The sequence below is a fragment of the Marmota monax genome, unplaced genomic scaffold, assembly GCF_021218885.2.
Source record: "Marmota monax isolate L192 unplaced genomic scaffold, Marmota_monax_Labrador192_F-V1.1 WCK01_AAM20220418_F8-fsc00264, whole genome shotgun sequence".
Lineage (NCBI taxonomy): Eukaryota > Metazoa > Chordata > Mammalia > Rodentia > Sciuridae > Marmota > Marmota monax.
The window spans coordinates 424,708-450,387 of record NW_026693143.1 but is presented as its reverse complement, the minus strand read 5'-3'; the positions used below and the strand labels follow the sequence as shown (position 1 = coordinate 450,387).

Genomic DNA, 25,680 nt, shown 5'->3' with positions numbered 1-25,680 from the left:
GATTAGATGTGAGACATGAAGGAGGAGGAAAGCAGGATGCATAGAGGTCTACTTCCTACAGAGACATTATAGGAGGGCAGGTTGGCAGAAGGGTGGGAGAAGATAAGCAGTTTAGCTTTAGATTTACTGACTCTGAGAAGGATGTTAGATCTCTAGGTAGAAGTATTTAGTAGGCAATTGGATATTCTTATTCATTCCCTGAGGGCCTTGCTGTAACCCTAGGCTTGGCACAAAACCTAGCTCTTAACCTTGATGGAATAAACAAACGAATCTAGTCAAGTGTTAGTAATTCGTAAGAGTTCAATTTGGTGGTCACCTTAGAGCTTATGCGACATCACAGGAGTGAATGAGATCAGTTTGATGATGGCTTCAGGATTGAACTCCCGCTTCCCAATCTTTCTGGATAATAAACCCTCGGAATGACGGGCAATCTTGGAAATGTGGCCTCAAACAGACCACTACTTTTTATAACATCTACGTTTATTTTAAAGACTTATCTTACCTAATAACTTTTGTTAACTAATATCTGTGAAAGTGTTTTTAATTGGGATGGGGCGGGGTTGACCTCCCTTCAGGTGCTGTCGGCATCTGCACGCCTCAGCTTTTCACGACTCCGAGTTCCAAACGCAATTAGGGGCTGTCTCCCAGTGCCCGGGAAGGGATACCTGAGGGAGCTAGGAGCGGCCGTTCTGGGAGCCCAGGCAGGAGGCGGCGCTTGACCCACTCCGCCTGCTGACGCGACATAGGCTGAGATCACCTCAGGGGCGCGCGGTGCAATCACAGAGCGCGCCTCCGCCGCCATTCGGCAACCACACCTCCCGCCCCGAGATCCCTCCGCCGAGCCCCTCCCGCGCCGGCTGCCGGCTGGCCGCACCCCAGGGGTGCAGGCCCGAATGGCCCGCCGTCCTCAAGGAATGATCGTCTCTTAAGCCGACTTCTTTTTACTCCCTGGATCCCTTGTGCCACAGACGCAGCCCGCTTCCTCAAGTCCTATCTCTGGCGCAAGGAGACCTCGGTGTCGTAGAGCACCTCTGAGGGCGTGGTCAGATGTAGGCCCCGCCCCTTTTGTGACGCACGTGGTGGCGCGCGGGCGAGCGGTGGGTGTGGGTGGTGGGTTTAGTAGGAGACCTGGAGGTCTGGCGCGTTTGTTAGCTGCTCTCGCTCCCTCTGCTCGGAGGAGCGGCGGTACCTCGGCCTCCAGTGTCTCCGGTGGAGCGAAGCGGCCGCCAGGATGGTGTTGCTGGGCTTTCTGCAGGCTGGCGGGTCCGTGCTGGGACAGGCGATGGAGCGGGTGACTGGAGGCAACCTTCTGTCCATGCTGCTGATCGCCTGCGCCTTCACACTCAGCCTGGTTTATCTGTTCCGCCTCGCTGTCAGTCACCTGGTCCCACTGCCAGCCGGGGCGGTAAGTGCACCCTAGGGGACAGGGCGCGATCAGCTACCTCGACATGTACCGTGTTCGCGGCGCTGACCGGCTCCCTGGCCAGGGCTGCGGGTCTCGGGGAGGCGGTCGTCTCGTGGTACTGTCGCTGGTGGCGGCCGCAGTGACGACATTGCTGCTGGTGCCCGTGGCGGTCTCTACCGCCGTGGCCTTGTGCTGGGGGCCGTGCTGGCCATCGTGATTCCAGAGGTGTCCGTGGCGGCTCTGGCCGCGTGTCTGGTACTGGCTGGTGTTGTACTTGCTGCTTGCTGCATTTGTGGGCATAGTGATAACTGTGTGGGCTGCAGCCTTAATGGTGGTGGCTGGTCTGGCAGCCCTGGCCCTGGCCTCGGCTCTGAGTGTCCTGTGGCTCTGCTGGCCTTTATTGCTGCATTGGGGCCCTTGGTGGGGGCCCTTGGTGAGGGCCTTAATGGAGATGCTATTGGTAGCTGCCCTCTTCCAGGAGGCGGCTTTGTGTGGTTCAGTGACTATGGGGTGACTAGAATGTGGTAAAAGCTTTCCTTTACTATCAAAATGTCAATTTCTCGAATTTAGCGACTTCTTTGATCACTAGTTTAAGATCTCCCAAATAGTTTTTAGATTTTTTTTCGTGGTTGTAGATGGACAACATACCTTTATTTGTTTAGTTTTATGTGCGGTGCTAAAGATCGAATTCAGTGCCTCACACATGCTAGGCAAGCGCTCTGCCATTGAACTACAGCCCCAACCCTCCTCCCAAATATTTTTGATCAGTGTACCCTTAACAATTGAAAACTATTCTGATAATGCATTATATAAACTAAGTACATTGTATTTAGCACTAAGTTCTAAATAGCTTTTAAAATAGTTTACCATAACAGGTAGGAGGCAGAGTTACTACTGCTATTTTTCTTAACACAGGTGATTTTTGAGGAAGTGGTATTTGTCTTTGGAAAGACAGGTGAGGTGGTGGTGCTCTTTTCTGTTTGAGGCCACCAAATATCTGAGGAGGATCATCTTTTTCATCAGTGAAGGTTTGTTTTTCAGGAGATTTACTGTTGTTTCTATGGGTCTCACTTTGTGGCATCTAAAGAACCTTTTATGTTAGAAAAAAGGTAGGATTGATCTACTTTATAAATCAGAAGCTGGGCATGTAGCTCAGTGGTAGAGCACTTGCCTAGCATGTGGATTGAACCCTGGGTTTAATCCCCAGTAACAACCACAGCCTGTCCCCACCCTCCCCCACTATAAATTAAAATTTTTTAAAAAAAATTAAAGTTAATGGATCTAGTTCATTTGCAGAGAGCAATGCATAAAATATATTCTTTTCACTGTAAATGTCACTTAAATAGTTCTCTAATTTCTATACCTCAAGTTACTGTTTGGCTTTTTCTATTCCTTCCTTAGGCAAGATTCTGGGATTAAAATTGTGAGTGGTTGAAGTGAAGAAACAATGACGTGATTTCCTTGTTTGCTTGCTTGCTTACTTGTTTTTTCTTTTTCTGTTAAATAATTAGAAATGTTGCCTGGAAGCCATCAGTACTGGACATACTTGATAGTGTCATTTAAAATTGTGATATCTTTCTGTTTCTCTAGTCATTTATCTTATACCATGTTTTGAGTTTCTCTTCATTTTAACTTCAGCTACTCTCCTAAGATATTGACAGTTTGGCTGTTCTTAAATTACTTTGGATGTTTCACTTTTTGGTGATTTTTTTTTTTTTTAAAGTATTAACAGCAAATTTCATTTAATTGGTCATGAAACTAAAATGGATTCTTAAAATGAGAACTTATTATTTTTTTGTTTTCTCTTGCAGAAAAGTCCACCATACATTTTCTCTCCAATTCCATTCCTTGGGCATGCTATAGCATTTGGGAAAAGTCCAATTGAATTCCTAGAAAATGCATATGAGAAGGTAAGTCTTCCAGATAATTAGAGGAAAAAAATTAGGAAAATTAGATAAATAGATAAGTGTTGAGAGCCACAGCTTAGTCTGAATGAGGCCTGGCATTTTGCTAGAGGGAATGGTTGAAAGGTGACCCTGCTCTGGGATTAGGGCTGCTCAGGTATTAGGGCGGATCCTGGGGGGGGAATAAGGCAGCTCCGGATTAGGGCGGATCCTGCTGGGATTAGGGCAGATCCTGGACCCGCTACTTTGGAGTTCTTGTGGGGTTCAGAGAGAATTGCCGCACTGAGCTGGGTGGAGGGAGTGTGTTCTCGGGAAGTGTGTGTAGAGTGCCGGTGAGAGTTTGGGAATAAACGTTGCTGTTTGAACCTACAAGGCTGTGTGCCCAGCCAGACTGCGGCAGATAAGTGCTTTTCAATTTTTTTTTTTTCTTTATAAATGGCAGCACAGTGAAAAAAATGTGATCTTATGCTTATTGACAGTATAGAAATCATAAAATTGAAGCTGCTGTGATCTAAGGCATTGGAGAGACCTTTAAAAACCTAAAACTCTTTTTAGTTTCTCCCCTTGTCCTGGGGGTAGTTCTCTGAGACACCATTAAGGAAACCTGTAGTTCTGATGACTTATGGTATAAAAATCACAGCTCTAAAGTTTGTTTGCACTGACTATAGTTAAAATTGATAAAATTGAGCCTCATTTTTCTTAATCACATATCTGAAGTTTTCTAATCTGCTCTATACATATTCCATGATTTCCTTCCCCCTTGGATGACCCATATGACATCATGGGCACTCATCTCTTTGCCCTTCTCTTTTCTAATGAGCTTTCCTATATTAATTCAATTATTTACTCCACAGTCCTACTTTATTTATTTTTTTTCACAGTCCTACTTTAGATCTATTAACTATTTCACCTAACAATCTTAATTTAGGCTCCCAAATAACATGCCTTCTCCTGATTTGCTTGTGAGACTCCTTTGATTATAACCATTCTTTAACTTCGTTAGATCTTCTACTGCATTTTGTTCTCATTTACTCTTCTCATCTGTCAGCCTTGTTTCTTCCTTTTTCTACTTTGGGTCTGGGTCCCATCATTCCAGTTATGTTCTTTCTAATAGCTCAGTTTCTCTCCCCCTGGATCCTATTTCTGGGCTTACTTGGCAATATTAACTGGGGGGCTGGAGAGGCACTTATCATTTTGTTCTTTCCTGTGCTAGATTAATTTCTTCTTATTGCCTACCTTGCATGAAATTTGAATTCTGCTCAACAATTCTGTGATGTTTCTGTAAATGCCTTAGTTTCCCATTCATCTCAATAACAAATTCATACCTTCACTTTTCTAAACTTTTGAATCTTTCTACCTTTCCAGCAGAGTAGATGACTTTGTCTCCTATTTAAAGAGTGATTAAAAGCTTTCCAATGAGCTGGGCATGGTGGCATATGCCTGTAATCCCAGCAGCTCAGGAAGCTAAGGCAGGAGGATTGCGAGTTCAAAGCTATCCTCAGCAACAGCAAGGCGCTAAGTGAAAAGTAATTCAGTGAGACCCTGTCTCTAAATAAAGTACAAAATAGGGCTGGGGATGTGGCTCAGTGGTCGAGTGCCCCTGAGTTCAATCCCTGGTCTCCCCCTAAGCTTTCCAGTGAGAGCTCACTTTTTTAAAAAAAATTTTTTAGATGTTGATGGACCTTTATTTTATTTATCTATTTATATGCGGGGCTGAAAATTGAACCCAGTGCCCCACACTTGTTAGGCAAGAGCTCTACCCCTGAGCTACAACCCCAGCCCGAGAACTCACTTTTGAACATACAAACCTAATTGTCTCTATTCTCTTTCTTTTTATCACAGTAACAATTTAAAAACATTTACTGGGTCATGATTTGATACTTTACATAATTGTTTTCACTGAAGTACCACAAAAACTCTTTCAGGTATATTTTATATAATTTGTTCTTGAACTCTTTGCTAGCCAGTGGCAAGTTAATATTTACACAAAGTCTGATTTCTGGGCCTATGCTTTTAATAATAATGATGATTGTAATAATAATAATCATCAAAAATAAGTCATATTTGCTATAGTCAAAGCATTTTTTTGTCCTATGTATAATTTATATAAATTATGAATGTAACATAATTTTGGGCTAGGGATATATCTCAGTGATAGAGCACTGGCCTAGTATGTGTGAGGAATCCTGAGCACTGCAAAAAGAAATAAACAAATAAGTAATCTTGACAATAGATCTGTTAACCAAGTTCTGTTTTTATTATTACCATTTTCTAGATGAGGGAAACTGAAGCCCAGAGAGGTTAAGGTTTCTGATTTAAAGTCACACAGCTAATAAGTGGAGGAACTGGAACTTGAATCCAGGCAGTCTGGCTTCAGAATCTTGTGTTTTAGCTTACTGTGTACCATCATCTTAATTTTATAAAACTGTTGCCTCCTATTGGAGGCCAATATCTTCATCCCTCATTTGTCTCACAACAGTATACTATTTCTTCTCTCAATGTATATCTTTTCTCTTGAATGGCTCTTTCCCTTTTTCTCTGAAAAATTTTCAGTGACTTGTATCTAAAAATCAAAGCTTCTCTTAACCTCTGTCTTCTTTCATGTGGCTCCCCTTCCATGAGTTGTCTACTTGCTGTTTTCCCTACTTCTGTTTACCTAATTGTTGGTCCACTCTAGTCTCCTCTCACCCCTTCACCAGTGACCTCTGTTACAAATCCAGTGAACTTGGCTTCTTTGACTACTTTTTTCTCAGTTGTGGGTAGATGACTGGCTGTTTCCTGTTGGGGTTCTCCGAGGTTTGGTCCTACATCTGTTTTCTAGGAGATCTTGTCTTCATGGAGCTTCTAGTTACTGGCTATGTGTAGATAGCCAAATTAATTTGTGCACGTTGGGTCTTTTCTCTGAGCTATAAACCTGGATATCCAACTTTCCAACTTTCATATGATTCCTTCTCTTAGTTGTCTCCAAGGCATCTGAAATCCAATATTTCTAATGTTTATTTAACCACTGACTTTTCTCTCTGCTATCCTGATTATTCTATTCTACTCTCTTATTAATTTTTTTATAGTTTTGTAAAGTACCAGAAGTATAAAATTCCTTCTTTCTTTAATTTTTTTTTAATTATAGATGGACGCAATATCTTTGTTTAATTTGTGCCTCACATGTGTGAGGCACTCTACCACTGAGCTACAGCCCCAGCACATAAAATTCCTTCTTGATAACTTTGCTCTCTATCAATCTACCACCATGTCTGCAGATTCTGTCTTTAGAACTACTTGGTTGTCTGTCTCTGTTTCCATTATTTCACTATTACTTTTTGCTAAGTGCTTATCATCAGATTTCTGCATGTTCTCTAACTACAGAAACCCTTTCTGCTCCTGTCCCTTCATTCTTTGCACTTAGCAGACACCTTTTCAAATGTATATAGATCAATGTGTTTTCCTCACAGTTTCCTATGCTTTCAAGGAAAAACGTCTTTAATATGATTTATAAGGCTCTTTGTAGTCTAGACATTACTTAACTCTCATTTCATCCTCTCCTCTTTTTCTCTCATCTTTATGTCCTTTGTGCATTTTTGACTGCCAAGCTAACTCCTGCTTATTCTTTAAGTTTCAGGTCAGGTGTCTTTTTCTCTTTAGGTGCTCCCTTTTTATAGGCTATCTCATCACAGAGAGTTGCTTTCCGTTGTGTAATGTTTGTCCCATTTGCAATTTTATATTTGTTAATATTGATTATTTGAAAAGTTTGTGTGTTTTCCAAGGGAAAAGAGTCTTAAGACAATATATTTGTTTATGATTATATTCCCAGAGTATAGTCTTTAATAATAATAAAAACACTGCAAGGTAAAACTTTTAATACCTCACAAAATTTAACAATAGCAACAAGAAAATAAAATCATTCATGTTGATGAAATAGTGTAAAACTGATAACTAAATAAACTTTTAGAGTATTCACATAGCAAGTACTGTAGAAAATACTTTGGCTATCCCTGTAAGTTTATTATATTTTTAAAAAATATTTTTAGTTGTAGTTGGACACAACACCCAGGGCCTTGCATGTGCTAGGCAAGCGTTCTACCGCTGAGCCACAACCCCAGTTGTAGAATTATTCATAATAAAAACAAAAACAAAAAGAACCCTGATACATTATCCATATGTGCAACAATAATAAAGCAATTTACGTTAACATTGTGATGTCTAATGATAGAAAGAAAGTAGATATGTAATGTTTTAGTGATAGAAAATATTTTCAATATAAACAGTGAGAAAAGCGGAATAAAAAGTTGTATTTATACTACATTTGCAACTAGATGAATATAATTATAAATTGGACAATGATAGGAAGGGAAAGTATGGCAAGATGAAAAAAAAGTGTTTTAAGGTTTATGAATGTTTTTTGTTTTTTCTATAATGTGTGATTTAAGAAATTAATATCTTGGTGCTATGTATCTTTGTGTAACATGAGTACTCTTCTCTTTCTAGTATGGACCTGTATTTAGTTTTACCATGGTGGGCAAGACGTTTACTTACCTTTTGGGGAGTGATGCTGCTGCACTGTTTTTTAATAGTAAAAATGAAGACCTGAATGCTGAGGATGTTTATAGCCGTCTGACAACACCTGTGTTTGGGAAGGGAGTTGGATATGATGTGCCTAATGCAGTAAGTAACACTTATTTAGAGTAAAGACCATTCTATACTATAATAGTTTTATGTAGTTTAATATTATACATTTAAAATGTACAAACAATTTATTCTTTGGTTAGAAAATATGAATAAAGGGCTGGGGATATAGCTCCGTTGAGAGTGCTTGCCTTTTGTGTACAAGGCCCTGGGTTCAACCCCCAGCACCACACACACACAAAAAAAAAAAAAAAGAGAGAGAGAAAATGTGAAGAAACATGATATATTTCAAAGAAGAATAACCGTATGTAACTAATAAGGAATTTTGCATTATATTTGCTGACATAAGCAAAATAATTATAAAAGGCTTCCTACACAAAGAAATGGAATCAACAATCACTTAGCATATTGGGATTTGCTCTGAGCAGCTAACAAGGAAATCCTATTGTTTCATCAAAAGGATTTCCTATCTACCCACTCCTGTCTGAAATTCTAGCCTAAGAACTTAGAGTTGGAAATTGCTGACGACTCCACAGGTTCCCCCCACCGCCCTTTTTTTTTTTTAAACAGTGTAATGATGTGCTTTTTTTTTTTTTTTTTTTTTTTTTAGTTGTAGTTGGACACAATACCTTTATTTTATTTATTTTTTATGTGGTGCTGAGGATTGAACTCAGGGCCTCGCACATTGCTAGGCAAGCACTCTACTGTTGAGCCACAACCCCAGCCCCACAGGTCCCTTTTTAATGCAGCTACTTCAGGTGTGAGATATGTTTGTGTTTTTCCCATCTAAAGTAAAAATTAAGGTGTTATAAGTTGGTATAGAACATGAATTAGATTAACTGGTCAGCTGCTTTGTGTAGGTTCTGGCTGTACTTTTATTATACATAACTCAGTACCTAAGTATAGTATTTAAGAATAGACAATAAAATGTTGTTTTGGGGGTTGGGGAAGTTGTGGAGGAATGAATGCTTCTCAAGTTCAAAAGCAAGGGCCTTGGAAAATCCTTCTGCTTGGATTTATGTATAAATGCCTTGGACGGTTTACCATTAGTTGTCATAGTATAAATTTATGTTTTCAGACTGTTCTAATTAAACTTCTGGAAAATAGTATCAGTGAGGGATGACAACTTTTTTGGGGGGGAAATAAAATAGGAGAGTATGCAAAGGAGGATAAAAATAATGTCAAAGTATAATGAGCCCTCCAGTATCAGGAAAAGGGTCTGTAAGAACAAGGGATTACCAGTAGATTTCTCTAGGATTCTGGAAGCAGGCACCTTTTTTCTACTTGTTACTTCAGATATATGTATGTATAGGTGTTCTAAGTTACTCACATCTTATATAGTTCAAAAAAAATTCTTTAATTCTTTTTTATTTTCAATTTTCTAGAATACTATTTTACATGTTAGAATAACCTAATGGATCTTATGATAAAACAAGCACATATTTTAATGGCTTATATCCTTAATTTTTTTTTTTTTTTTTTTTAATTTGAAGGTTTTCTTGGAGCAGAAGAAAATGTTAAAGAGTGGCCTTAACATAGCCCACTTTAAACAGTGTGTTTCTATAATTGAAAAAGAAACAAAGGAATACTTTCAGAGTTGGGGAGAAAGTGGAGAAAAAAGTAAGCAAAATGTTTTACATTTGTCCTATTATTCTACTTTTCTGTGAATGTAGAGTTATGTATGTGTGGATATATAAAGCAAAGTACCAGGTGTATAGAACTACCTTGAATTTAATGAGAGGGACATTTTTTGATTACCTGGAGTTGCAACTGTGAATCCAGTGTTTATACTGGCCTACAGTATGTGTTGCCTTCAGAGGCATTTGTCATATCTATAGCAGGAAGCAGCATCTGTTCACAGGGCAGCAGACTGCCTCTTCTGGGTTTGGGCTTCAGCTTCTACAAAGGGTCTAGAAATTTGTTTTATTTTTAGGATATCTACAGTCAATGATATGTATATGTATTTATACACACATAGCTCACATGTCATGTTATATATAATTATATATATGTTACATACAATTTTGCATATTAATACATAGGCACATACATATAAAATTATAGATGGCTTATAATAAGTATATAATGTACAATATATTAACATAGATAATATATTACTAAGATATATAACACATATTACATACAGATGTAATTGTTTTGATGTAATATATTTTATAACTATACAAGAAGCTGATGTGTACATTAGAATGCCAATTTCATAAATACATGTGAGACACAATATTTACTGATCTGTTTTTGGCAAATCTAATTGGAAAGCCAAATGCTAACTTGAAGTTCGTTTGGTGAATAAAGAATAGGAAATTTATTGGATTAACTTATGACTTGGAAGCATCATCAAATTGGATGCTGAATGCATGTCTCTGATGTTGGGATGTGCCAATGGGTGATTAAAGTTTTCTTTTATATATAGCCAACACTTCAATTTTTAGTCCTAATTTTCCTACATTGGACTCTGGAGAAATTAAGTCTTGGGTCTTTGACTACCATTCCCTGGGAAGTGTACCGCATTATTGTCCTCATATGTTCTAAATGACCTTTTTGTTGCTTTTTTTGTGTGGTGGTGACTTGGAAATAAGATAACCACATTTATTTTAATGTCCATTTTATCTTTTCAAGATGAAGAAGAACTCATGAATGAGGTTTAGAGATGCCTTTGTGGCTTCTACTTTGGATGAACAGAGGGACTAGGTGTGTCCCATAATTTAGTTTATCTCTTTCAAGGTGTTCTGCATAGCCATGTCATCAGTCAGAAAACATTTTTGTTACACGAATGGGATCTTGTTTGTTCTTGAGGTTTTTTTGGGGGGATACTAGGGATTGAACTCAGGGACAGTCAACCACTGAGCCACATCCCCAGCTCTATTTTGTATTTTATTTAGAGACAGGGTCTCACTGAGTTGCTTGGTGCCTCACTGTTGCTGAGGCTGGCTTTGAACTTGAGATCTTCCTGCCTCAGCCTCCAGAGCCATTGGGGTTACCGGTCTGCACCACTGTGCCTGGCCTGTTGAGTTTTTTAAATTCTTAATTCTCCTTCATAATCCCTTTACAGCTTCAAGAAAACAATATTTAAAGACTTTTTGGAAATAGTAATGAGAATGTTCTTTTAACCCCTAGATGTGTTTGAAGCTCTTTCTGAGCTCATAATTTTAACAGCCAGTCATTGTTTACACGGAAAGGAAATCAGAAGTCAACTGAATGAGAAGGTGGCACAGCTGTATGCAGATTTGGATGGAGGTTTTAGTCATGCAGCCTGGCTGTTGCCAGGTTGGCTGCCCCTGCCTAGTTTCAGGTATGGATAAAGAAGATAATCACACCAATTTAATTTTGTGCAATTACTCTGATGTTGGTATGCTTTTAAATTTGGGGAGAATATGAACTGTTATTCTTTTGTAAGAATTGAGAAAACAAAAAGTTGAGGACAGGTTTTTTTTTAAATGGAGTGAGCTCATTTAAAGTAAGTTTTAGCTTATTAAAAAGGTGATTTGATGTCTATTCTAATATTTTAAAGCCTAATTATCTGACATATTCCTTGTATTCAGGAAAGTCTCTGAATCTGAATTCTGATTTGGCTCTCCTTTAAGTACTTGTTTTGAAGTTTTCTGATGGTTTTTTAGTATGTATATTATGACATTTCTTCTGAAGATCTGTGACTTTATTTAATTTTTTCTTTGTCTTCTTCCTAACTGTACTGTAATGCTAAGAAATATTGTCCTTAGGACTTGTATGTATCTTGCATATTAGTCTTTTTGTACCTTTGCAGAGTCATTTCTATTTAGGTGAGAGATGGGGGGAGTTGTGAATTGGTATTTCCTTTTCCTTCTGCTTCTACCCCTTCTATGTAGTTGCAGAATAAAAGAGGGTGGGACTAAACAGGAAAGCTAGGAGAGCTTCTCGGCGACTCTTTTTAACACTTTATATTTGTAAGAAACCTTGTAGTTTTCAAAATGCTTTCATTCATATATATATATATATAAATAAAAGCATGTGTATATGAATGAACACACCCAGCACATTTTTTGGCCTATTGTAGGTTTTTCATAAAAGTGCACCCCGCCTATTTTTACCTGCCCTATCTTCTAGATGAGGTCAGAATCCTTGAGCTTAGTACGATAGCCTGCTTAGCTTTCTGTTTTACTTGAATCAACTGTTAGTCAGATTCTTTGATTAGCTCTTTAAAAATTTATGTATGTATTGGTTCTGGGGATTGAACCCAGAGTCTCACACATACTAAGCATGTGTTTGAGTTGCACCACCGGCCACTCCATTCACTTTCCTAAACAGGCCTTGTGTTTTCCTGTCTCTGCTGTGTTCACTGTCTTCTTACTTTCTGTACGTAGTACTGCAGTTGATCCTCAGCAGGTCTTGCAAGTAAAATAGGGCAGGGCAGGATTTTTTATTAGAGGACTTGATTAAGAGGGGACGTGGGAGCGAGATTGACTGGTTTTTAAATTCCAGCTCCATTGTTAATTGGCTGTGTGATCTTATGCCACTAAATGTGAATTGAGGACAGTGCTATCTGTGTCACAGTACTTGTGATACACAGTGAGTACCCTCCCTGTTTAAAGGTTAAGTTTTGGGAGTTGAAGCTTGTTTTCTGACTATATTACCATTTTTCTCCTGCAAAACGAATATTGTTTAGAAAACGAAAGTATCAAATTATTTAGATGGACCCTTCTCCTTCAAGAATTGATTTGGTTAAAATTGGAATTTCATGTTAACTTGAAAGAGTGTTCTGTTTTCTGTTGAGCTGGAAAATGCTTCTAAAGGAATTTCATGCTTGTTTTAAGCTTTTAGTTAGAAAACAGTAAGTTAAGAATTTGAGCTATATATGAATATGCACTCTTCTTATATAAAAAATTTTAACCATATAAGATGTTTATGACTTTTTTCTCTTGGCTCTGAGTTTTTGCCAATTATTTTAGGGTCATTAAGTTAGTTAAAAATGGTTGCTTTAATAAACTAGGTCTGAGTTTTCAAAATGAATTTGGTCTTGGAAAGTGTGACTTTATTTTTAAAAAAATATTTTTATGTTTAAATAGACGCAGAGACAGAGCTCATCGAGAGATCAAGAATATTTTCTATAAGGCAATCCAAAAACGCAGGCAGTCAGAGGAAAAAAACGATGACATTCTCCAAACTCTACTAGATTCTTCATACAAGTAAGAGCTGTTCAGATCACATATTAAGTTAAAAGTCGTAAACTACACATTAAAACATAGTTAAATAACATTTCCAGGTAGAAAATAAGGATGTTGACAAAGTAAGTCACTAGCTATGACCTTTGGGATTTTTACAGTTGTTGAGATATATGATATTGAGGTCTCATGCCTTACTAGCATCCTATTGACTAGGCTGGTGAAAATTAATGGTAGGTAAGATGTTTGGAATCAAAATCATGTTTTCTACTGGTTGAGTCTTTGAGGGGGAAAAATACTCTGACTTGTGGTAGGCAGATGAAAGAGGTTTTTTTATACTTTTATAAAGTATTTGTTGTGACCCTTTATTTAAAGGTTGAGGCATGAAATGTGTCTGCCAAAATGTTAAGTTTGTGCATGTGATTCATTCTGTAGGGATGGGCGTCCTTTGACAGATGAAGAAATAGCAGGGATGCTGATTGGACTCCTCTTGGCAGGACAGCATACGTCTTCAACTACCAGTGCCTGGATGGGCTTCTTTTTGGCCAGAGATAAAACACTTCAAGAAAAATGTTATTTAGAACAGCGTACAGTTTGCGGGGAGGATCTTCCTCCTTTAACTTATGATCAGGTTGGTTGGATTTTTCACTTTCATTGCTGCCTTGTAACTTCCGAGTATCTGTGGCTAATTTGTCCCCTTTAAAGGGGGAAGTTGAGGTTTTGTGTATTTACACTTCAGCTTAAATTGATAAGCTTCTCTATTTTTAGAAAATTCCCCCTTTCCTTGTCTATGATATCCTATTACTGCTGTTTTTCGTAAACTTTATCATATACGTTTTAGATGATTCCTGAGAGATATCTCTGGTTGTTTCTTTAGTACTTACTTCTTGACTGTATTGTAGAAGCCTCTGAATGACTTAGAATTCTGTGGTCTGGAAAGGCCTGTGCTTGAGCAAAGTAGTAATGGACTCTAGAACTCCACGAACCCTGCACCTGGCTTGTTGGCAGAAAAGAAGTGAGAAGGACTGACTTGAGGTTCCACCTTTGAAGCCGAATATAGCATATTACATTTATTTTCAGATATTCTTATTTTCCTGGGATAAATCCTACTTTGTCTTACGGTCCTCTTTATATGTTGCTGTATTCTGTTTGCTAGTATTTTAGAGAGGATTTTTGTAGTTTTATTATGATGTCTTTGGCTTTGGTATCAGGGTCTTAAAATGAATTTGGAAGTATTTCCTTTATCCGGTTTTTCTGAAAACTTTGAAAGATTGGTATTAATTCTTTTTTACATATCTGATAAAATTTACCCTTGAATCCATCAGTTTGTGCCTTTCTTTGTGGGAAGTTTCTTGATTATGAATTCAGTTTGATCTCTTTTACTTGTTATAGGTATATTTACATTTTCCTTTTTTGTGTGTGCAGGCCAGATTTTATAGTTTGTGGCTTTTTAGGAACTTATCCATTTCATCTTGGCATACAGTTGCTCATAGTATTATTTTTATAATCACCATTATTTTTGAAAGATCAGTAGTGATATCCTCTTTTTCAATCTTGATTTTAGTAACCTTTTAAATACCAGATTAAGGGATTTAAATTAACACCAAAAATCTATCCATTTAAAGTATAAAACTTAGTGGTTTTTAGTATATTCAGAGTTGGGAAACCATCATCACAAACAAATTTTATAACATTTACATCATTCCCCAAAGAGTCAGTACCCTTTAACAGAAATGTTCTATTCCCCTGTCCCTTATTTCCAGCAACCAAGAATCTATTATTTGTTTGTTTGGGTTTGCCTATTCTGGACGTTTCATATAAATAGAGTCATAAATATTTGGTATTTCATGACTAGCTTCTTTCACTTAGCATTTGTTTTAGTCAGTTTATTATAATGAAATTCTTGAGGTTGGGTACTTTATAAAGAAAAAGGATTTATTTAGCTCTCATAGTTATATATCTGTGCTTTTTTTTTTTTACAAAAACGGGAGGATCAAAATCCAGATAGCATGCACTGGTTCTGGCAAGGGCCCCCTTGGCTGTACTGATATATCATGGCAGATGGCAGCATCATGGCAGGAGTGTTAGGAGTGAGAACTCACATAGTGAGACAGGAAGCCAGAGCAGGAGTAGGACTTGTCTTGCTGTTTTTATAACAATGGTCTCAAGAATTAACTCGGGGTCTCTTGAGAACTATTTCAATCCCTTCCAAGGACAGTACTCCCACTGGTCCCCACCATAAAAGGCCCTGTAACCTCTTAGCATCACCACACTCTGGGGATCAGCTTTTCAACACATGAAATTCTGGGGGACTCACAAATGTTTTTCAAACCATAGCAGCATGTTAAGTTGCATCCATGTGGTAGTGTGTATCAGTATTGCAGTCTTTTTTTTTTTTTTTTTAGTTCTCGGCGGACACAACATCTTTGTTTGTATGTGGTGCTGAGGATCGAACCCGGGCTGCACGCATGCCAGGCGAGCGCGCTACCGCTTGAGCCACATCCCCAGCCCAGTATTGCAGTCTTTATCATCAGTAATATATGGGTGTGCTGCATTTTGTTTTTCCATTTGTCAGTTTATAGATATTTGGGTTGTTTCTACTTTTGAGTTTTATGAATAATGTCATTCTAAATGTTTGTGGACTGATTTTGAGTGGACATTTATTTTTAATTTTGTGGGGTGTATTGTGTATGAGTAGAATTACTGGGTCATCTGACATTTTTTATGCTTAACATTTTGAAGAACTACTAGATTTTTTTTCCAAGAGATTGTACCACTTTTGAATCTCACCAACAGTGTATGAGGGTTTTGATTTCTATATACCCTTGCCAAACTTGTTATTGCCTTTTTGGTTATAATGGTGTAAAGTGGTATTTTGTTCTGGTGTTGTTTGAGTATATTAATGTCCTCTTTGGCCTTAGTGTATCTTCTTTGGAGAGATGTCTGTTCAGATCTTGACTCTGTCTCTAAATAAAATACAAAAAAGGGCTGGGGAGGTGGCTCAGTAGTCAAATGCCCCTAAGTTCAATCCCTAGTACGCACCCCCCATTCCCTAATCAAAAGCTGCAAAGCTTTAGTCCTATGTTTTCTTTTTAACATCTTGTAATTTCATCTCTTACCATTTGGGCCTTTGATCCATTTTGAGTTAATTTCTGTATATAGGTAAGGTAGACAACCAGCTTACTTTTTGTTGTCATATGGAAATCCAATTGTCTCAGCCTATTTGTTGAAAGGCCCATTCTTTATCCATTGAATAGTCTTTTGTAAAAAAAAATCAATCATCAATTTAGGACTTTATTTCTGAATTTTATTCCGTTGATCTATATGTTTAGCCTTATGCCATTAATTACTGTCGTTGTGTATTAAGTTTTAATTTGGAAATGTGAGTTCTCTAACTTATTCTTTCCAAGGCCGTTTTTAGCTATTCTTAGTTCCTTTCATTTCCACATGAATTTTAGAATCAACTTGTCAGTTTCTGCAAAGAAGCTAGGGTAGTGATTGCATTGTATCCACATGTAAATTTGGGAGCATTTGCCTTCTTAACAATCTTAATCTTTAGACTCATGAACATGGGGTGTTATTCCATTCTTTTAGGTCTTTAGTAAACAAGACTTACACTTTCATTAAATATATTCTTTAGTATTTTATTCTTTTTGGTGTTATTCTTCTGCCTGTTTACGTCTACTATTGAGTCATTCTAGTAAAATTCTTTTTTTTTTTTTTTTTTTTAATAAGGATTAGACCCATAGGTGCTCAGCCACTGAGTTACATCCCCAGTCCTTTTTATACTTTGAAACAGGGTCTTGCTAAGTTGTTTAGGGCCCCATTAAGTTGCTGAGGCTGGCAATCCTCCTGCCTCAGCCTCCCTAGTCTTTAGGATTACAGATGTGTCCTACCATGCCCAGCTGTTGAAATTTTCATTTCAAAGTCCTTATACTTTCTAATTCCAGAATTCCTACTTAAGAAAGCAAAACAAGGGCTGGGCTTGTGGTTTAGTGGTAGAGTGCTTGCCTAGCATGCATGAGGCATGGGGTTTGATCCCTACACCACATAAAAGAATGAAGCTAAATAAACAAAATAAAGGTATTGTGTCCATCTACAACTAAAAATATTGAAAAACAAAACAAGACTTTATTAATACTCTCTATTTGCTGAGTTTTTGTTTCATACTTTAATTCTTTAGACAGTTTTTTGTTTGTTTGTTTTTCCTTTTTTGGAACTAGGGATCAAATCCAGGTCTTTGAGAATGTGAGGCAAATGCTTTGCTGCTGAGCTATATCCCAACCCTAGTTTCTTTATTTCCTTAATCCTGCTGATAATAGCGCATTTAAATTCTTCTTCTAGTCAGTCTAATGTCTGAACAGTTTTTTTTAAACTATTTTTGTCCTATATTTCAGCCATATTTTCCTTTTTTTTTTATGTGTGTGTGTGTGGGGGGGGTGTATTTCTAATATTTTTGTTGAAAACTGTACATTTTAAAAATAATGTGACAACTCTGGAAATCAGATTCTGTCTTCCATTGGTTTATTGGTGCTAGTTTTTTTGGTAAATGTGTATATTCTTCTTTGTTTAGTAACTTTTCTAGATTAATTATATAAAGTCTGTCAAGTGAAATCCCTGAATTCTTTGCCTGTTTACTGTAATGGTCACCTAATTATTAAGTGATTTCTAGTAATGTTTTGAATAGTAAGTCTCCTAACTTTTACTAAGGAGCTGTATGTGTTAGAGAAGATTTATCAACACCTTAATAGGCAGTTACAACTCTACTTACCCTTCACTCTTGGAAGATGACCGCTCTAGCAGATCTTATCTGGGCATGTGCAAAGCTCCCTATATACTTGTGGCCTTTCAATTACCTTATGTGGAACTTCCCAGTTTCCTGTAGGTGTCAGTCCCTAGTTTTTTTTTTTTATTTATTTATTCAAGTTGTAGATGACACAATACCTTTATTTTATTTGATCATTTTTTTTAAATGTGGTGCGGGGAATGAACCCAGTGTCTTACGCTCTCCTAGTTTTTTCTTTTAAGCGTTTTGCCCTTGTTAGCATCAACTGATATCTCCACCTCAGATACATGGCATTGTTAAACAATTTCTATAGGATGTTTTGAAATATTTGTCCTGGCTCCTGTATAGTAGTTAGGCTGCTGTAGCTGCCATGCTCTTCATTTCTGAGGCTATCATGGATCTGGACATAGCATAAGTTATATGACCACAAAGCTTGTTCTTTTTACCAAGATCCAGCTTTTTTGTTCTGAATTAGATTATTATAAGCCTTTAGTTAATTTTCTAGATTTTTTTTTTAACTGAGAATGCAATTTTATTTATTTTTTAAAAATTTTTTTACATGACCACAGAATGTATTACAATTCTTATTTTATATCAATCACATCTCCAGCTTAACACTTTTGCTCTGGGTGGACTTAGGAGATATTTATCTAATAATATGAGTGCTCTTAAGTTCTGGCAGATGATTTAATAACAAAAACAAGAACTAGAGATAATATTTAGCAAAGTAGCAGATGTTTTACAATATTAAGATACTTCTGTGTTTTATTTTTCCTGTACTTTGTCTTATATTGTTCTACTAATAGAAAGAAAATTTTAAATCTTAAATTCCAAGTGATCAATTTAAGATACCTTGATTTTTTTTTTTTTTTTTTTTTTGTAGCTGTATTAATTTGAGAATCATTCAAAACATGATTCAAGGAAAATAGGTTGGCATATTTGCCGAACTGTTTAGGAAAAACTTCCACTTAGTTTTTTTTTTAATATTTAATTTAGTTGTAGTTGGACACAATACCTTTATTTTATTTATTTTTATGTGATGCTGAGGATTGAACTCAGGGCCTTGCACATGCAAGGCGAGTGCTCTACCACTGGGCCACAACCCCAGCCCAATTTTCTATAGTTTAAAAACTTGGCTGGGCGCAGTGGCTCACACCTGTAATCTCAGTGGCTTGGGAGGCAGGAGGATCGTGAGTTCAAAGCCAGCCTCAGCAACAGTGGGGCACTAAGCAACTCAGTGAGACCCTGTCTCTAAATAAAATATAAAATAGGGCTGGGGATGTGGCTCAGTGGTCAAGTGCTCCTAAGTCTAATCCCTGTGGCACCCCCATCCCCCCAAAAAAAGATGACTTTGATTTGTTAATGTTCTCATTTTTTTTTACATTTATTTTGTTTATTTATTTTTTTTGTGGTGCTGAGGATCAAACCTAGTGCCTCACACGTGTGAGGCAAGCACTCTACCTCTGATCCACAACCCCAGCCCATGTTCTTAATTTTTGATGGAGTGAATTTTGTAGGTCCTTGCAATGCTGTTCTTCAGGGTGAAAGTTCCTCTTCCTGTTGGCCTGCCCTCCTTTTTTCTCTTGTTGATGGTAGACAGTGGTAGGACATTTTAATCCCAGCTCTCTTTAAACAGTTACCTCTGTACTTCTCCCAGGAATACAAGCTATCTTGTGTTAATCAAGAAGTGAAGGGCTGGGGTCGTGGCTCAGAGGTAGAGCGCTCGCCTCGCATGTGCGAGACCCTGGGTTCGATCGTCAGCACCACATACAAAAATAAACAAGTGAAATAAAGGTGTTGTGTCCAACTACAACTAAAAAATAAATATTAAAAAAGTGAAAATAATTTTTTTATGCTGCTAAAGTATGTTAAATATTTGTAAAAAATCAGGAGATTTTTCTTTTTTTTTAGCTCAAGGATTTAAATTTACTTGATCGCTGCATAAAAGAAACATTAAGACTTAGACCTCCTATAATGACCATGATGAGAATGGCCAAAACTCCTCAGGTAAGTCTCTTGACTAAATCTCTCCTTCTTTGTTCCCAGAATTTATTTATCAAAATGAAGAAATTTAAGTATCAAAGAGAATTTTTTTAATTAAAAAAAGTAAAATAATCATCAACTTCTACATAATTTTAACTTTATACTAAATATGTGAATTTTTTTACATAATTATAGATAGCATACATGCTAATTTTGAATGCCAATTATACTCTTTATTTTCATTTAACAGTTAAGGTTTTTCCCCCTTGGTTTTAAAAAAAATATTTTCTTATATAAAAAAATTCTAACAGTATAAAGTATATAAATCCGATAGTAACATGCTCCCCCAAATTCCACTCTTCCTCTGAGGCATTACGAATTTGATTTGTTTACATACTTCCAACTTAATGTTGGCTTACTTGAAAATCATTTGGGATCAAAATAATTTTAGCTCGTCTACCATATAGCAATTTTTAAAATAAATGTATAACCCATGTATGTAAATACTTTATTATACAATGATTTGATTATTTGGTAGTATTTTAAAATTCTTTAAATGAAATATGTTGTTTTTCTTTGAGACTGTGGCAGGGTATACCATTCCTCCAGGACATCAGGTGTGTGTTTCTCCTACCGTCAATCAAAGACTTAAAGACTCATGGGTAGAACGTCTGGACTTCAATCCTGATCGCTATTTACAGGATAACCCAGCATCAGGAGAGAAGTTTGCCTATGTGCCATTTGGAGCTGGTAAGATAATGATTTCTTGGGTTTGAAATGTTTGTCTCCCCTTGATAGTCCATGTGAATTTTATTTATAAATATACTTCCTTTTCATTAAAGGGATATTCTTGCAGATTTTGGTAGGAGTAGAATCTAAGTTGGAAAAATGTATTTCATTTGTAGTAAGGGAAACTGACCTGTTAATCCTTGTACTATGCTGTATTACCTTCTAATCTAGATAGTTAATATTAAGTCTAATTTTATAGTCCATTCTTGTTTTCCCTTATAATTGTATTTAAAGCTCTTTGCAGTTTAAAGAACCATTGGAGTTTAAATATAATAACAAAGTATTTCAGAAAACAGATTTGAGGCTTTTCTGGGTTGTTTGTGAACATTTTTGCCCTCTGTGAATATCCTCCTAGTAAGAAGGTCTTTAAGTTAGGAAATTTGAGCATAGATTTGAAAACTTAATTTTCATAAGATTCTAGAACAAATCAGGCAGATTCTTATTCCTCCAATCTTTTTTCTCCATCCATTGGTACTTGGTATAAATTAAACTGTATTATATGGCTTCTTATTTGGTCTTTCCAGAGAGATAATTTAAGTGCCAGATGACTTTTTCATCATATAAAAATAGTCTAAAATTTGCTGGGAACTTCTGATCTTAGCTTTATTTAATAAATAACTTGAATAATGCAGTATATAACATAACATAAAAGAATAACCTGATTGTTAATAATTGGAAAATGCATTAGTTATGTAGCCCAAATTCTGCCCCAGGAGAGGAATAATTTCTAAACTGGTAATTATCTAGCATCCTCTTCAGGAAGTGGGTTGTTCAGCTATATAAACAGCAGCTTATTGCATTTTCAGCCAGCTGTCATTTTTAGAACTTTATATTAAATCAGTATTCTCTTAATAATTGTTCTTAATCATGGTCACTGAAACTATATTGTATTATCTATGAAATGTTTTATGATTCAAACCTTTTGTATGTTTAACCAAGATAGATGTTAAAACTCAAAAAAAAGTCATTGGAAAGGTCTTCATAATTACCAAGAACCATTTTCCTAAAAACATTGAAAATATTCTGTAATTCTAAATAAACTGTTTATATTCTTAGTTTATGTGAAGTAAGATTCATTTTTTTAATTATACTGTCTATGTATTTGTAGCTGATCTAAAATGTATGTAAACAAATATCACTTTAGGCTAAAAGAGATGAGGAAGAATTTGCATTGATTCTGATGAAAAAAATTTTTTTTAAATAGGACGCCATCGTTGTATTGGGGAAAATTTCGCTTATGTTCAAATCAAGACGATTTGGTCCACTATGCTTCGTCTATATGAATTTGATCTCATTAATGGATATTTTCCTACTGTGAATTATACAACTATGATTCATACACCTGAAAACCCAGTTATTCGTTACAAACGAAGATCAAACTGAAAAAGGCTGCAAGGAACTAATGTGATATATTATTGTAAGCTGCGAAAACATTTGAAGAAAATGAAGTTTACGAAACAGCTCTCATAGTATACTGTTTGTAATTCTAAAAGCCAGTTTAATTTATGATTTTAATATTTTATTAACTGAGTGTTTCTATCAAATCTAATGGCATTTGAAACATTTTATAATAGTTTTGATACTTACTACATGTGCTTTGAGGAAGCCAAAGTTTATTAGTAAAAATAATTGTTTTGGGGGATCTATGTAATTAGCAGACTCCAAAATAGTACAATTTCCAGCTACTAATTTTAAAAGATATAGGCAAATAGGTCAGGAATTTCAAATCTGGTACTAGTTATACAAGATACAGAAAGCCCAAGGAAATATTTGGAAGGTCTTAGTTATTCATTTATCTGGGAAGTTTTTGTGTGTAAGGATGGAAAAGTAGGGAATAAACTCACAGTTATAGCCTGGGATAAAAGAGAATATTATTAATAAGTTTTGGTATGATGATATTGAGCAGTGATAGAGATAAGTTATAGAAAAATACATCCTTTTTAAGTTTGAACTGGAAGCACTGTTGGAAGTTGAGAGAGATGTAGGACCATGCTTTGGTAATCATATTTCTGAAAAATAATAAATACTAAAAAAGACTACCCATGTGTCTTCATATACTAAATATTACATACGTCTCCATCTGATAAATAGGTGTCCTGTTCCACAAGGTCATATCTATGTGCAAGTCCAAAATCAAGTCTGTAGGAGATATAATTTTCGTTTTCTTCGTTGGCTCAGTGTTATTCCCTGCCTCCTCCAAAATCCATTTATGGATGTTTCTATTACTAGTTCCATTCATTCAAGTAAATAAACTTTTTAAAAGTACAGGATATGAGATCAGGGAACTGTGGCTTTAAGATAAGGTAATATGAAGCAGGTTCTTGGTATTATTGGTCATATTTTATGAAGCCCTATGTTCAGTAATCAACCTAACTCAAATTATAACTGGGGGCCTAATTATAATGAGATACCTGTAATTTGATCACATAATCTGCTTGTACTAGATGAAGCCAAAATATTTTCCCTTATGTATATTACCGTTCTGCTTAAGAGGCTGGAAGACTTGTGTTAAATTCTAATTATTTAGAACAAATCTCTGCTGTTAAAAAGTTTTTCACATTAAAATTCTCCTTGAGAAAAATACAGTCTGTGTTCATGAATTGTGTGTATTTCAATGAGTTAGAAATCAGGAAATTGAGGAACCTGGAGGGGGAAAATTGTATCCTTATTTGCACCAATTTCAAACTGCAATTTAGTATTTTCCATTTGTTAAATTTAGGCAATAAGCTAGTCACATATTAGCAGTAACCTATAGATTTGTCAATAGAAATCAGATATTTTCATATCAAATTACACATCCTTCAGATCTCTTGAAGAATCTTAAGTCTCAACACTAATTTGAAGATTATCATAATTAGGCCCACTGGTAGATTCCATTAATGCCTTTTTTTCTTTGTACCAGGGCTTGAACTCAGGGGTGCTTAACCACACCCCCAGTCTTTTTTCATTTTATTTAGATACAGGGTTTTGCTAAGTTGCTGAGGCTGGCTTTGAACTTGTGATCTTCCTGCCTCATCCTTCCAAGTGGCTGGGATTACAGGTGGCTTACAGTACTTTAATGTTTTAATATATACTATATCACAATTTGAAGTAATTACTTAGTTTAGTAATTATTTGTGTATAATTGGTTTTCTTCACAATCATATGTATAAATGATATATTTATATCTATATTGTCTTTAAAAGCATTCTGAAAAGGATTGATAGCTTCACCAGACGGCTAAAGAGATCCATGGCAAGGGACTGGGGTTGTAACTGAGTGGTAGAACGCTTGCCTAGCATGTGTGAGGTACTGGGTTTGATTTCTCAGCACCACATATAAATAAGTAAAATAAAGGTCCATTGACAACTTAAAATTTTTTAAAAAAATTTTAGCTTATTTTTATGTATGTATGACAGCAGAATGCATTACAATTCTTATTACACATATAGAGCACAATTTTTCATATCTCTGGTTGTATACAAATTATATTCACACCGATTCGTGTCTTCATACCTGTACTTTGGATAATAATGATCACATTCCAACATCATTTATAACCCCATGCCCGCTCCCTTCCCTTCCAACCCCTCTGCCCCATCTAGAGTTCATCTATTCCTCCCATACTCCCTCTTCCTATCCCACTATGAATCAGCCTCCTTATATCAAAGAAAACATTCGACATTTGGTTTTTGGGGATTGGCTAACTTCAATTAGCATTATCTTCTCTAACTCTATCCATTTACCTGCAAATGACATGATTTTATCCTCTTATTGCTGAGTAATATTCCATTGTGATATATGCCACATTTTTTTTATTCATTCGTCTACTGAAGGGCATCTTGGTTGGTTCCACAGTTTAGTTATTGTGAATTGTGCTGCTATAAATACTGATGTGGCTGTGCCTCTGTAGTATGCTGTTTTCAAGGCCTTTGGGTATAGACCAAAGGAGAGGGATAGCTAGGTCAAATGGTGGTTTCATTCCCAATTTCCCAAGAAATCTCCATAGTGCTTTCCATATTGGCTGCACCAATTTGCAGTCCCACTAGCAATATATGAGTGTGCCTTTTCCCCACATTCTTGCCACACTTATTGTTATTTGTCTTCATAATAGCTGCCATTCTGACTGCAGTGAGATGAAATCTTAGAGTGGTTTTGATTTGCATTTCTCTAATTGCTAGTGATGATGAACATTTTTTCATGTATTTGTTGATTGATTGTACATCATCTTCTGAGAAGTGAATCTTCATGTCCTTGCCCATTTATTGATTGGGTTATTTTATTTTTGGGTATTTAGTTTTTTTGAATTCTTTATATACCCCAGAGATTAGTGCTCTATCTGATGTGTGAGGGGTAAAGATTTGTTCCCAAGATGTAGGCTCTCTATTCACCTCACAGATTGTTTCTTTTGCTGAGAAGAAACTTTTGTTTGAGTCCATCCCATTTATTGATTCTTGGTTTTAATTTTTGCGCCACAAGAGTCTTATTAAGGAAGTTGAGGCCTAATCTCACATGATGGAGATTAGGGCCTACTTTTTTTTCCATTAGATGCAGGGTTCTGGTTGTATTCCTAAGTCCTTGATCCATTTTGAGTTGAGTTTTGTGCATGGTGAGAGATAGGGGTTTAATTTCATTTTGTTGCATATGGATTTCCAGTTTTCCCAGCACCATTTGTTGAAGAGGCTATTTTTTCTCTAATGCATCTTCTTGGCACTTTTGTCTAGTATAAGATAATTGTAGTTTTGTGGGTTAGTCTCTGTGTCCTCTATTCTTTACCATTGGTCTACCAGTCTGTTTTAGTGCCAATACTATGCTGTTTTTGTTACTATTGCTCTGTAGTATAGTTTAAGGTCTGGTATAGTGATGCCACCTGCTTCATTCTTCCTGCTAAGGATTGCTTTAGCTATTCTGGGCCTGTTAGTTTTCCAGATGAATTTCATGGTTGCTTTTTCTATTTCTATGAGGAATGTCATTGGAATTTTGATCAGAATTGCATTAAATCTGTATAGTGCTTTTGGAAGTATGGTCATTTTGATAATATTAATTCTGTCTATCCAA

The 25,680-nt window shown here is 36.4% G+C and overlaps 1 protein-coding gene across 1 annotated transcript; it reads left to right on the top strand.

Moving 5' to 3' along the window:
- The first annotated feature begins 842 nt into the window (after positions 1 to 842).
- LOC124099938 (lanosterol 14-alpha demethylase) lies at positions 843 to 23,228 on the top strand. The gene is made up of 10 exons (XM_046455205.2): positions 843 to 1,405; positions 3,217 to 3,315; positions 7,792 to 7,968; positions 9,423 to 9,549; positions 11,065 to 11,239; positions 12,990 to 13,109; positions 13,521 to 13,716; positions 19,783 to 19,878; positions 20,436 to 20,604; positions 21,848 to 23,228. Exons 1-10 carry the CDS (start codon positions 1,232 to 1,234, stop codon positions 22,024 to 22,026), a joined length of 1,512 nt encoding a protein of 503 aa, XP_046311161.1. The 5' UTR covers positions 843 to 1,231; the 3' UTR covers positions 22,027 to 23,228.
- Positions 23,229 to 25,680: the final 2,452 nt, after the last annotated feature.